The sequence below is a fragment of the Serinus canaria genome, chromosome 3 (assembly GCF_022539315.1).
Source record: "Serinus canaria isolate serCan28SL12 chromosome 3, serCan2020, whole genome shotgun sequence".
In the NCBI taxonomy this organism is placed as follows: Eukaryota; Metazoa; Chordata; class Aves; order Passeriformes; family Fringillidae; genus Serinus; species Serinus canaria.
Genome location: NC_066316.1, coordinates 41,976,113 through 41,989,426, shown reverse-complemented (window position 1 = coordinate 41,989,426; position 13,314 = coordinate 41,976,113). Strand labels below are relative to the sequence as shown.

Genomic DNA, 13,314 nt, shown 5'->3' with positions numbered 1-13,314 from the left:
CGCCTGCCCGCTGCCCGCGGGGCGCGGCTCCCGCCCCCCAGCCCGGCTCAGGCAGCGCCCGCGGAGACCCGCGGCCGGCGGGGGGCGCCCGGGGGTGCCCGGCGGCGGGAGGGGCCGGTCCGGGCCGTGCCGGTGCCCGCCCTGCGCGGGGCGCGTAGCCCCCGGCCCGCGGGCGCGGCGGAGGCGGCGGCCCGGCGTGCTGCAACCATGGCGACGGCGGCGGAGCCGGCCCGCCCCCCGCGGGGCCGGGCGGCGCGGGATTGGTCGGGGGGCGGGCGCTCGCCCTCTGCCCCCTGACCCTGCGCGGCGGCGGCGGCGGCGGCAGGAGCGGAGGCGGCGGCTGCTGGCGGCCGTTTCCTGGTGGCCTGGCGGCGGCGCGGGAGGGAGGATGCGGCGCAGGTCTCGGCTGCTGCTCTGCTTCGCCTTCCTCTGGGTGCTGGGCATCGCCTACTACATGTACTCGGGCGGCAGCGCCGCGCTGGCCGGCGGCGGCGGCAGGAGGAAGGTGAGAGCTCAGCCCGGGGAAGGTGCGCCCGCTCCCTGCCCCGGCGGCGGGGCGGCGCGGGCCGGGCGGGGGGCAGCGCTGCGCAGCCCTGGGGCTGGGAACAGGGGCGGCGGCCGGGGCGATCTCTTCACCACCGCTCGCTCGCAGGCGGCGTGAAACTGCCCCGGGCTGCTCCTTCCCCCTTCCCGCACGCCCTTCTCCAGCCTGCTTCCCGGAGGCAGATGGCTTCTTTGTGGACTTCAGACCGATTTCAGCCCCGTCGCGTCGCTCCTTATCCAACTGCAGCCGGCCACGTCCCGGGCCGGGGGAAGTTGGTGTGGAAAAGGAGGGTGGGGAGGGCCAGGGCTGCGCTCCGGGGCGGGGGGGCCCCGCCTGGCTCCGCTCCGCTCCCGGCACTGAGCGTCTGCCCCTTTCAGCATTCCCCGCCGGCACCGGAGTCCTTCGGGCTCGTGTTCCCACCTAAGAGCACGCGAGGATCCGAGCTGCTAATGCATTTTCCCTTTGGATGCAAAGCACTTCCCTTTCTCTTTAGCTCTGTGTCTGAAGGGTACCGTTTTCCGACCGGTTTTGCAATATTCCAGGAAACTGCCGGATTTGTCATGTTTTGTGTCTGTGGCGTGGAAGGTCTGTCTCTTCCTTCTTACAGCAGCTCATGTTACAAGTGTTAGTAATGTTCAAGAAGTTCCCTGCGGACAATACATGAGTAATTTTTCAGTATTCTAGCCATCAAGTTATTAAATAGATTTTCCAAGGTGTTGTAGTAATTCATCGATCAGGAGCACAGCTGGAAGTTAAGCGCATCACAGTTCACGTTTGTGTCAATCAGAACGGGTTTTTGTGGCATGATGCGGACAAAGTTGCCACTTCCCACTATCTCTGCTAAGAAAAATTCAGTGCTTTTTCTTTTGTGGTGTTTCGCCTGCAATAAAGATTAGAAAAGCAAGAGCTTTTAGAAACTGCTGTTTAAGTCTTCTATTTTGAAATAGGAAAGGTGTAAAATATCTCATAATCATGTAATTTTTTTACAAAAAACCCAGAATGGGGCAAGAGGGCAGCTGAATGAAGTGCACTACACATAAACATTGTTGTTTGCTAATGAATTTCTGCCTCCTGTTAAATGAAAAGTAGTGTTCTGTAGGTCTAGCTGATGTATAAAAAGAAGAATATTTTTATCTTTCTTTGATACAGTTTGGTTCATCACTGTATGTATTCCCTGTAAAAAAATGCTGATGACTGGTTCCTGTGTCAGGTTGTGGAAGCAAATACTTGGATGGCTACTTATGTGAGCAAGGGTTTAGAGAATGAGTCACTGCTCGCTGATAATTGCCTCTCTGTCCTGTTTTTTATTCTCTCAGTACCTTAGGAATATGTTCAACAGGGACTTTTGATGTAATATATTAAAGTAAGTGTAAGTATGTATTGCCACATACAAGTTCCTGGTCCTTCAAAGTAGATACAATAGCAGAAATAGATCAAGCATGTGATAGGAGGTAAGGCAGTAGCCTAAAGCCTTTCTTGAAGAACCACCAGAGTGTATTTAGAAAGTAAAAGCAATCTTACACTGCTGCTGTATAACAGGATAAAGAAAAGCTGTCAAGGCAAATGTATCTGCAGATAGGGAAACATATTTTTAACTCTTATGGTGTGTTACATTTGGAGTTTCCAGATAGATTTGCAATTCTGTTCAATTAATTTTTTCTGCTGGGGAAACTGCAGTGTGGGGGTAGTGATTTGCCCAAGGTCACCTGGAAGACTTGGTAAGAATAAAATAGGAAAGAAACCAGTATTTCTGAGTAAGAATCTGGTGTTTAATCTGCTAGAACCTGTTGCTGTTTATTGTTGATATTAGTAGCAGTTTTTATTATGGTTTTAGGAGATCAATGAACCTGTTACTTGCTTCGGTAGCATAATTTGGTGTCATTCTGCACAAAATTTAGTAAACCTTACTGGTCCGGGTAATTGGGAAAGTTTAGTAAGGAATAATTTCAAGAAAATGAGACATTTCATAGACCTGAGCCGAAAACCAGTGCTGTGTTTAAAAATTTGGAAGTTTAAAGTAAGGCTGTGGTAAGGAAGAAAGTAGGTACTGTGACCACAAGAAACAAGTGGGGAAATTAACTATTATATGTGGATTGGTGATTTAGGATTCTATTTTCTGTCAGTGAAGCATAAAATTTAATCCCAGGCTTCAGCGTAGGTTAGCAAATGTAAGGAGAGGAAGATGTGTGTATTGTAATAGCTTTTGAATCAGAATAAAAGGCTTATTAACTTAGTGTCAGACACTGGTGTAAAGCAAAAAACACAGACTGTCTTAAACTTAGGAGCAAAAACCCTGCTGTAGTAAATTTCTTGATGTGTATGACTTCATATAGTCCTTTTGACATGCCCACTATTTCAATATAATGGAAACAGAGTTGCTTATAGGAGAACACAATTTTTAATAAATTGTAGTCTCTGTTGTTTTCAGTCTATAAATTTACAAAAAGCAGGAGGGAATAGTTCTTCATTTGTTTAAGTAATTTGCATGTTAATTACAGATCTGGTTGTACAAACAGAATGTGTTTTTCCATAAGGATTATATTTTTCTTTTTTTTTTTTTTCCAAGCACAGACCTAATGTGTTATTCAGACATACTGGACTTGTTTGATATGGCACCCAGTCCTGTGATGTGTTGAACAGCACCAATTCTCTTTCTCTTCAGTAGAGTTGAAGGTGTTTGCCTTCTGCCAGGATTGCACCTGAGTAAGAGAAAAGAGTGATTTTTTTTTTTTAATTTGCTTTTCTTATTAGAGTAGTGTCAGAGTTAATTTGAGTTCCTTTTATTTTGGTTCTTCATCTGCAACCTATCTAATAAGACCTGTGAAGCTGTTTGGATGTTGCAGGGTGTGGTACAGCCTTGATAAAGTCTTTGGCCCCTCTCAACAGTGGTGCAATCCACACCTCTGTGTGCAGTATATTGGCCTGCTAGGGTCTGAGCAGACATGAAAGAGTCTAAAGCACACAAACTACAAGATGTCTCACTGGTAAATGTGTAAATAATAATAACCTAAAAAAAAAAGGTACAGTGCTTCTCATTCTGGACGTAGGCATAAAAACTGTAGTAAAAAGAAGTGATGTATTCCACATCTGGAATTTTGTGTGTGACAACTTTTCTTTTCAAGGAGATGTTTTTTTTTTTAAAAAAAGGGTAGAATCAAAGCCTTTCATTCACAGTGTACTTGCAGGGGACAGAAATATTTTGGGTTTTTTTCCCCCTTCTTCCCTCCAGTGAATCTCCAATCAAAATTTTTGTGAACATGAGAGAGCCATGTTCAGTTGTCTCCTTTCCAGCTGGATCACTGAGTTGCAGATTGGAAAGAGTGAGTCTGATTCACATGTCTAAAGGTTAGAGAAATGATTCCCATACAGAGGCTGTGACAGAGAAGAGAGCAAGTTGAAAGCCTAACAATTGTGAGACTGAAAAAAAAATGTGGTCTACTTTTATGTTCACTAAATGTGTTTTATATTAGAAAGCCTTTGGAGTTGAGACTGGAAGTTCCCTTTTTTTCATGGATAAATTTCCTAACCCAGAGCAAAAGCAGTTCATGCTCTCTTAGACTTCCATAAAAATGCAGCAGCTTCTGCAAGATGGGTAGAAAGCCAAAGTCATCCTGATGTGATCCCCTCCTGTAACTGGTGTGAATTTGTATATTTGTCACACAGATTTTAAGTTGTTGAACCACTAAGCTCTTGCACAATAGAGTGAACTGGAATCAAAAAGAAATTAAAAAACCCAATACAACAAAACCCCACACCAAAACCAGCCAAAAACTCCAGCTGATTTCTAAAGAACTTGCTCTTCTAGGTATTAAGAAAGTAGCTCCATGTAATTGAGCCCTTCAGGCTGGACAGAGGAAGGTCTGCATCTTGTTGAAAGTGCCAAATGCTTTGTTGCTGCCAAGAGAGAAATCCTCAGAGGCATCCCCAGAAGGAGGAGATCTGTGGGCAGAATGGGGATTTAGTGGTGAAAGCTAAGGCATCCAGAGAAGCCTGCAAGGTTAAGCCACAGCTGAACCAAGGTTCGGAGCCTTCTGGATTTAGGTACCAGAGTGCTGACAAGCTTTTGCATTTGTTGCCACATAAAAAATCTCAGTTGTTTTTAAGTAGAACATCTGTCATCTTCCACCCTGTCTAGAGGAGAAGGCTAAAAGCAATATTTTGGTAAGGAGTGATGGATCACTTTCACAGGTAGTTCCTACATCTAGAAACATTCTTCCTTTTCATCAACTCCACCCCTGTGAAAACCATAACCCCCAACTGCCTTGAACTAGAAGGCTGTTACTCTCTTGGCTCCCCAGATTTACTGGGTATAGTGGAATGAACTGGAGAAATCTAATTTAGGGCTAGTTGAGCCACAAGGAGGCAGGCTTTTACTGTGGAACTGGTTATCCTGTACATAGTGCTAGTTTTCCCTTCTCTTCCCTTTTGTTTGTTTTGCTTTTTTTCTTTATTATGGAGCAAACTTTAGATAGGTGACTGTACTGGAGCTAGCTGAGGTGAAATAAATGAAGGTAGAGGCTGATGCTTCATATTGAGTATGATTAAAAGTGTCTCAGTCGCTGGGTAAAGCAGGGGGAAAAGAAACAAGCCTTGTAAGTTCTTGTTCTGGATGGATAAACTTTAAAATAACTCCTTTCAGCATACACAAAGCTTTCTCTTCCTTTTTTTTTTTTTTTTTTTTTTTTTTTTGGGACCCCCCCTACTATTTCTGTTACTGGTAAAAGAGGCTTTTATTGACATTGTACGTAATGGCACACATAGCACTCTTCCTCTCTTCCTGCATAAACTACAGATTTAGTGCTTTTTTGATGGTTTAGGTAAGGAGGAAAGGAAATGTGTGTTGACTTAAATTCATTAATCGCTTTATGTGCAACTTGAGTGTTTCTCTTGAGGTATGTGAAACAAAGAGGTTAAACTTCAAATCTCTTGGTTTCTTTCATCACAGGAAGGCATTGCCTGCTTTAATTTCTAAATACTGTTTACTTTGCCGCATCATTTTTAATGTAACTTTAGTCCCTTATGTGTTGTGACATTGAATGTAGTTTTTGGTACCTTGATCCTGAGACAAGTGAAGATATCAGAGGTTAAAAAAGTCAAATTGTCATATGTCCTGTTCTGTATCATTCAATTCCTAGAAGTGCAAGGAGACAGAAAATGATGTTCCTCTCTATAACAGGTAACAGTTTCTGCTAATAGATCTTTCTTTTATATGATTCTGTAATAAATGGGAAAGAGATTAAATGCCTAGGCACTTCAATAATAAATCTGTCCTCTCACTAGAATGTAAATGTCATACATGTATATTTTCTTAATCTAACATATGTCAATTGACTAAATTACTGTCTCGGCAATTCAGCCACTTATTTTTATGGATTACTTCATAAAACTTAACTTTGGGTGCAATGAAAAGGTGGTCTATGGCAAATTCTGCGCAGTCACTTTAGGTCTGTAGCTGTTTTCTCTTTTCCTCTCGTTTTTTAAATGCCTCTTTGAGGGAGTTTCTTTGTTTGTTGACATTGAGAAATAAATTCTTTGCTTAGAAGACTTGTGTTGTCCCCTGCAACCTGCTAGGTTAGAATTTGAGTGATACAGAGGCTATGCCTCTTGGATTACTGTTAGCTGCTTGTTTCATAAATGCAGAAATAGAGCAGGGTCGTAGATAGAAGGGGTTGGAGAAACAAGAATGACTTTTTTGGTAGTTTAATACCAAATGGGGTAGTTAACCACCTTTCCCTGTTCTTTATCCCTTTCATGTGGGTATTGTAGTAGTTTGCTATGCTTCTGTGTTATTTCATTGCTGCTGTGGTTTGCTGCTTTCTGGAATCTCTGGTACAAAGGTTGTAAGTTGTAGTAATGTCCTTTGACAGATAGGTAGTCCACTAACTAATTGTGCATTTGCCTTACCTGTTTTTGTCCCATCAGTCTTGTGATTTGGGGTGTATTGCAAATAAATGCCAGTAATTTTTGACATGTGTTCTAGACACTTCCAAAGATATAACATAAAAAGTGGTGGAATGGCACCTTTTTTGTAATTTAGAAAGGGCACAATATGACTTTATGTGAAGTGGGAAAAAAGTTATGAGATTCATCTTAATGGTGCTACCTCACTTATTCTTTACACCAGCCTAGAATAAAAAGATAAACAGTGTAAACAAATCTTAGCAAACTTAATTCTTAGTCTTCAAAATTACATGAGCATTCAACATTTTTTCCTTGGAAATCATGTTATTTTTCCTCTTTTGACTTGCCTGGCCTTTTCAGTTTTTCAATGTGATGTGTTATTTAAGTGTGTGTATATAACTGGTACTGTTTGGTTAACATGATGGTATGTTAGATGAGAGAAATGATATTGTCTGCTGGAAAGCTGCTTGCGATGATACTCTAGTACAGAAGAGAAGAGACACCTTTGTCATGGAGCTGGGTGTCCCAACAGAGTGACCCTTGTTGCATGCCTAGAAGCTGTTTAAAAACAATTCTACCAGGCAGCCTAGAAATGAGTTTGCTTGGCTTTTGGTAGCTACATATAATTTATACATAATTTAATATGCAGTACTTTTGGTTAATTTAAATCAGTTTGAAAAGAAAACATTAGAATGCAGTTGGACCTGTGAATAGAAACTGCTTAAATTAAGTCAGTGCCAGTGATTTGTTTTAAGTTGATTTGGTCCACTTTTCTTAAATAACCTACTCTTGACAGTGGTTAAGCTATAGTGGTACAAAGCAATATATAGCCAGGTGGTGTACAAACATTTTTTAACTCCCTGCCCAACAGTAACATTGGGACTAAATGTGATTTTTATTAGGACTTAGGAGAAGATATGTATTGCTAATATGTTGGCAATGCCATGTGTTGGCAAATCATTTGAATTCTAAAAATGAATCTGCAGGAAGCAGTGAGGCATTTGCAATTTTTTCAGGAGTATGGGGCTGAATGTCATTGCCCGAATATATCAGGATATTGTGGAAGTGGAATATCAGTGTGGGTGTTACAGAAGGAAACGCTAAGCAGGTTGTTAAAATTACATATTGCCATCATGTAATGCAAAGTGGTGGTATCTTAAGCTATATGAATTTTAAAACCTGGGTGCAGTCTTTCATGCTGTTTGTTTTGAATTAAGTTAGGTGCCCTCTTCTCTTCTGCTTTTCTCTTTCATTTAAGCTTTCAAAGGAATAAGGGATGGATTGAGGAGGTAAAAGGGGGGAAAAAGTTAGGTGTCCACATCAAAATGTTTGGTTTGTGTGTTTAGGATTTTGAAGATATGGCATAAGGGAATCTAGCTAACACTAGAAATTTAACCATTTCATGTTCCCTCTAAGTCCATAAAGTTCTTTCAAAGGAATCTTCTTACGGGAACCTTTTCTGATAAGTGGAAGCGAAGATATTTGAATGTCTGATGTTTTTTCCTTTTCCTCCATAACTTGGAGAATGAATTTTTTTGTATACCAGTATCTTACTGTCATATCCAGCTTATGTGTTCAGCTGTCATTCACTTAAATGTTCATTTGCCATGTGTTCTTACCATGAATTAAGCAGAACTGCTATTTATTGTGTCACATGAAGTCAGTAATGATCAAGAAAGTTAAAAAAAAATCAGCATGTGTTTTCTTTTCTATGAACTGAATCCCCTGTTAGAATGTAGCATATTTTAAATTTATATTTGGCTTATAGATAGGATTTTTTAATTGTTTCTTTGTGTGTTTTTATTGGATCTGTCACATTGAATGTTAAAAGCTGTTTTTCTTCTGCAAAATTAAGGTAACTTGTTAATATGACTGGCTTCCAGTGTAGCCTACTAAAATTACTATCAACACTATTTTTTTTCTTTTTCACTTTTCGTTTGTCTAAACTGTTTAATTTTTCCACTATCCCTGTTTTATACACTAGTTTTGTTAATTGCTCAGGGTACCTGTATTGTCATTTAAACAAGTTAAAATATGGTAGTTCAGATAGCTTCCATCAACTGACAGCAGCACATCTGTGTAAAGGGACTGTGCAGACAGATGTTGGTTTTGAGCTTTGCTTATGAATTGCAAATGGGAAAAGAACAGGATAGTAAAAGAACAGCAAGTTTGAATTTTAGGGCATTCCATATATCTCCAAAATTGCTATGTAGTGCACATCAAAGGCAATAATTTGGATTTGTCTTCTTTGTAGCTGTGGGCTTGTATGGAAAAAAAGAGCCTATTGAAAAGGTTGCAAGTTCAGTTGTTAATAACTTCTCTGGAGCTGTAAAATTGTCATAAAACCTGGGAGCTTTATTAAGGAAAGCAGAGAATAGCTAGAGATTCTGCTGAGTTCAAGCATTATTAAAGTGCAATGGACCACCTGTACTGAGTAACAGATCTGCTTGAACAAAAGGACTTTGGCCAAGGAAAGACTATGCAAAGAGTTGGCACCCAGCTAATGCTATTGTGCATGAATTCTCAAAGAGCTGTGACTTGATGACCAGAAAATGTTTTCTCCTTGTATTAAGTTCCAAATGTTTAGCCACCCTGGAGATATGAGCACAGCTGAAATTTGTTACTAAAATAAATTTTCTCTATCTGGCCTATTGGTTTACAGATGGTCAATAAATACATGAGTGTGTGTATATAATTGATAAATGTTTTGGTGATGTGAAGGTTTTTAAGTTGCTTGGTTTTTCTTTTCTTGCTTCTTTAATGTGAAATGGAAAAGTCTGTTCACTCAAGTACACCTTGACTCTCTTGGGGCCTTGGTAAGGAAAAGGAAAGTTTTGTCCTCATAAAGTAGTTCATTTGGTAGCAAACTGCTCCCGGCTGGTGGACCAGCCTCGATACTTAGAGGTTACATTGTTCCAATATTGGGAAATGCCCCTGTGGCAAAACTGCTGCTGTGGTATGTGTGCCTACCAAGAGCGTGGGGGTGATGGAATTGCAGTATCTCTCTGCTGGAATGTATCAGTGTGTCACAAAATTAGGTCTGCACGTGTTGTCCAGACAGTGTAATAAGCTCTTGTTATGGTGGTGGCATGGCTCCTGCTACAGTGGAATGCCAAAGTCCTTCCGGTTGCTGTGGCACACCATCCATCGACTGCAGCCTTGGCATTATCTCAGTGGAGCAAATAGGGGCTGGTCTTTAGTCCTCTGACTTGTGCTCTTACAGCACAATGTGTTGCTTTGCCAGCAGCCACTGAAATGAAGATGTGCTGTCATTTAGCCTCAACAAACATCAAACTAATTGCTCCACGGTGGGGAATAGTTACAACACATATACACCATGTTAGTGACTACTTTTTAAAGTTAAGGAATTGTTCTTTTTTGTCCCAGTGACACAGTGTATACCTTTCTTTCAGTGTTCTCTGAAAGTGCTGTGGGTGACCAGTAATTGTAGCAAGTCCTATAAGGACTTGGTGAGAGAAATGGAGTTTGATTCCTAAAAGAGCAGAGAGTCATTCTTAAAACTGCTATCTAAACTGATAGATGTCTGTCAAAGACAATGTCCCCACCACATAGGCTAACCTGTGTGCTTTCTGTTAATAAGTATGGATTAAGAATTTGCAGGTCTTGACAATTAAATAAAAAGGCATTTGAAGTCTGAAAGAAGTATTTAGATGAAAAGTAGTGGGCAGTGGTCTAGCAAAGACAGCACTTTTTTACATTCTTAGCTTTCTTAGCCTAATGTTCAAAAAGTGATGTAGAGACTTGACTTATTTGTACTGCAAACAGTATGTTTGAAGCCCCTTTTTTGAGGAAACTTCTTTCCCTATAGAGATATAACTGCAAGTGTTGTTTAGCCTGGTAGATTCTTAGAGAAAAGATTGAACTGAGTGACACGTTGTTGATACCACCCCTGAGTTATCACAAGACTTAGCAATATGGTAGGGCAAAATATATACAGATCAGAGAATTAAAAAAAAATACATTTTGAAAGACTTCTCTGCAATGGCTATCAGGTTTCTGAAAGGCTTGGTAAGAATGCAGTATGCCTTGTTTAGGTACAGTTTCTCAGTTATTCCCAATACTTTCTGAATATTCTCTAGTAAAAATAAGCAAGAGATTGATTTTGATGTTCATGTTAGCTTAGACCTAAATTATCTGTCTTTATACAAAGCAAAAGCTATTTGCTTAAAAATCCATTTCAGTTACCTACTGAGATAACTAATGCCTCTTGCATCCTACACTCAATAGTGAGAAAATCAAGGTGCATCAAGGTGTTAAAATCAGCCTGCAATCATTTAACATTGTCTCTCATGTGCGTGCAATTCTAAGAGCCAGAAACTTGGGCAAAGTCTGATTTTATACACATGGATTATCATGGTGTGTGACTTTTCAAAAAAATTTTTTTTGGTTTTCTTTATTCCCTAGTGGTTGCAGATGTTTCAGATTTGTTCATTGTTTTTTCTTTTAGTTAAGCATGTAGAAAATATTTTGACAGTTTCAGAGTACATTTTCTAGGTTGTTTCTGTATAAGTAATCCTTTTCTTGGTAAACTTGGCTGTTGTAAACATTGTTCAACTGTATTGGAAAGAGTGATGAAAGGATACCACCACTTGCTCAGAACACTTTTGAATGTTGTAGCACTGTTTAGAGTCCTGGTTCTGTTGTCCCAGAGACTGAATGGTCGTAACAGGTTATTTCTACACCATGAACTTAGAAAAGGGTTTATTCCCAGCAGGATTTAGATACCTGAGTGTGAATGTTAGCTGTGGTCATATGGTAGAAATTCTCATGTGTTTCTCTCTTGCTGTGGCCTTTTGCTCAAAACCAGAGTTGTTTTGTACTCAGCAAACTTTATTAGATAATTGCCTTTTATTGATTAAGTCTCAGGAATTGAATGGATTTCAAGAAGTTATAATGTCCCAAGTTATTTGTCATATGGAAAAGATAGCTCAAGCTTTTCAGTCCTCAGCACTGAGGTACAATGGGACCTTGTGCTTCTTACTGAGCTTACTAGAGTATGGATCTGGAGCTGGTACAGTAGTCAGGCAATGCAGGGAGCCATGTCTAGTGTCTAATCTTAGTGTGGTTGATGCTGACCTCTTCTGAAACCCTCAGTTCACACATGTTCAGTTTAGTTTAGAATTGTGATATTGTAATGTTTATTTCCAAGAGCAGCTTACAGCTCAGGGGCAGGCAACAGTTTGGAAATGTCATGGTATTTGTTCAAATTAATTGTGATTGTGGCTGTCATCTCATGATGTTGTTATCCTAGTTTCTGAGATGAGTTTCCAGTGTAGAAGTATGGAAGAAAATTGATGTAAAAACTGATTGCTTTCTCAGTTGTGCTTTGAAGATTTTTTTTAAGGGAACTTTTACTTGAATGACTTGGTGAAATCTTGTAGGGACTTTAAAAACTATGTTAAGAGGTGTTGTTTTTAGTACACCCAGTTTGTGATGAAAGGCAGTTTGTAATGTTGAATAAGCAAGGTGTTGGATGCTGGTGGGTGTAGGTACTTGATAGTTTTTGAAGATATTGTCTTCTTTTAAAAAAGATGTGACTGGTAGAGCTTAGAGCCCTGCTGTACTTAAGAAGGCAATTTCTTATAAAATATTCCACAGAAACGCTGACATTATCTGAGTTTAAGACTCTAAGCATTTGTTATGTATGCGAAACAAATGTCTGTAGTTGGCTTTGATTATTAATACTTTTTTTGTTTGAGTCTTATATCCCATCTTATTTTGAGTTTATTGCTAGCTATATATTTATGTAGGTTATCCCCTTAGCTATATGACTTAGCTGTGTCCTTTCATCTTGTAGTGTCATAAAGCATTGTCATAACCTCATGGCACATGGTGTGTGGTTTTTTTAAAGCATAATTAGTTTCAACAGGTTTTTAGGTAGAGATTCTATTTTACTATACAAATGAAGATAGATGTAGAGCTTATTTTGGCAAAATGTGTATATGACTTTTGTTCTCAGTGTTTTGGGGTTTTTTTCTTTAATTTTAAAGACAGGGGCCTTCTTGTTGATACTGATAATATTGTGTGAGAAACAGCAGCAAACAAATTAAGCATATTTCTCATACAGTATTCTTGCTTAGTTTATGAACTTTGCAGTAATGCAGCTTGATATCAAGTGAGTTGAAGATATTTGTCTGCATTTGTGTTCTGTAGGCTAAAGTAATGCACTCCCTATCCTGGAGGAAGGTGATAGAGCAGGAGCCTTAAATGATCAATCTGGAGAATGTGATTTCACATAAGCATCTTTTCAGAATAATTAAAAAGCTTTTTGTGATCGGCTAGGGCTTGTGGATATCAAATTTCTAGCACTGAATTCTTTTGTCAGCTGGAGGAAGAAGAGTCTCCAATGGGAGAGTTTTTTTGGAATTATTTCAGTTGCTGTTCTGGCAACTGAATGATGTTTTCATTTAGACTGTTCTCATGCTCTTACTGGCAGTAGGCTATAGCAGCTGGGATGGCAGCATGTTTGCTTTCTTGTGACATGGTTTAGGCTTCTTTTTCTGGCTTATCAGTTTAAGACAATAATTGTGTAGTAATTTTCTCCTCCCGTATTTGAATGGCTTTTTGCCATTATACCAACAGTGAAGAAAATGGCAGTGGAATGATAGGAAGTGCTAGTGCTAGCTTCCCTTCTGGTTTTGGAAGTCAGACTTATTTTTGCATGCCTGAATGCTATTATTTGCCCCAGCACAATGATCAAGCACTTGATTCTTTTCTTCCACAGAATATCCTGAGTTGGAAGGGAGAAAACAAAGCTTTCCCAGGTCTGCCAGTGATCAGCAGTGCTTTCCAGCTACTGCAATGATATTAGAATGGATAGAACTACTGGTGAGATGGGAATTGTTTCA

At 40.2% G+C, this 13,314-nt stretch overlaps 1 protein-coding gene across 1 annotated transcript in view; it reads left to right on the top strand.

The window, feature by feature from the left end:
• The first annotated feature begins 317 nt into the window (after window positions 1-317).
• GALNT2 (polypeptide N-acetylgalactosaminyltransferase 2) overlaps window positions 318-13,314 on the top strand; it is an 89,901-nt gene continuing 76,904 nt past the window's right edge. The window contains exon 1 of the mRNA XM_030236274.2: window positions 318-505. Coding sequence (XP_030092134.1) covers window positions 389-505 — 117 coding nt within the window. The 5' untranslated portion in view covers window positions 318-388. The remainder of the gene's footprint in view (window positions 506-13,314) is intronic.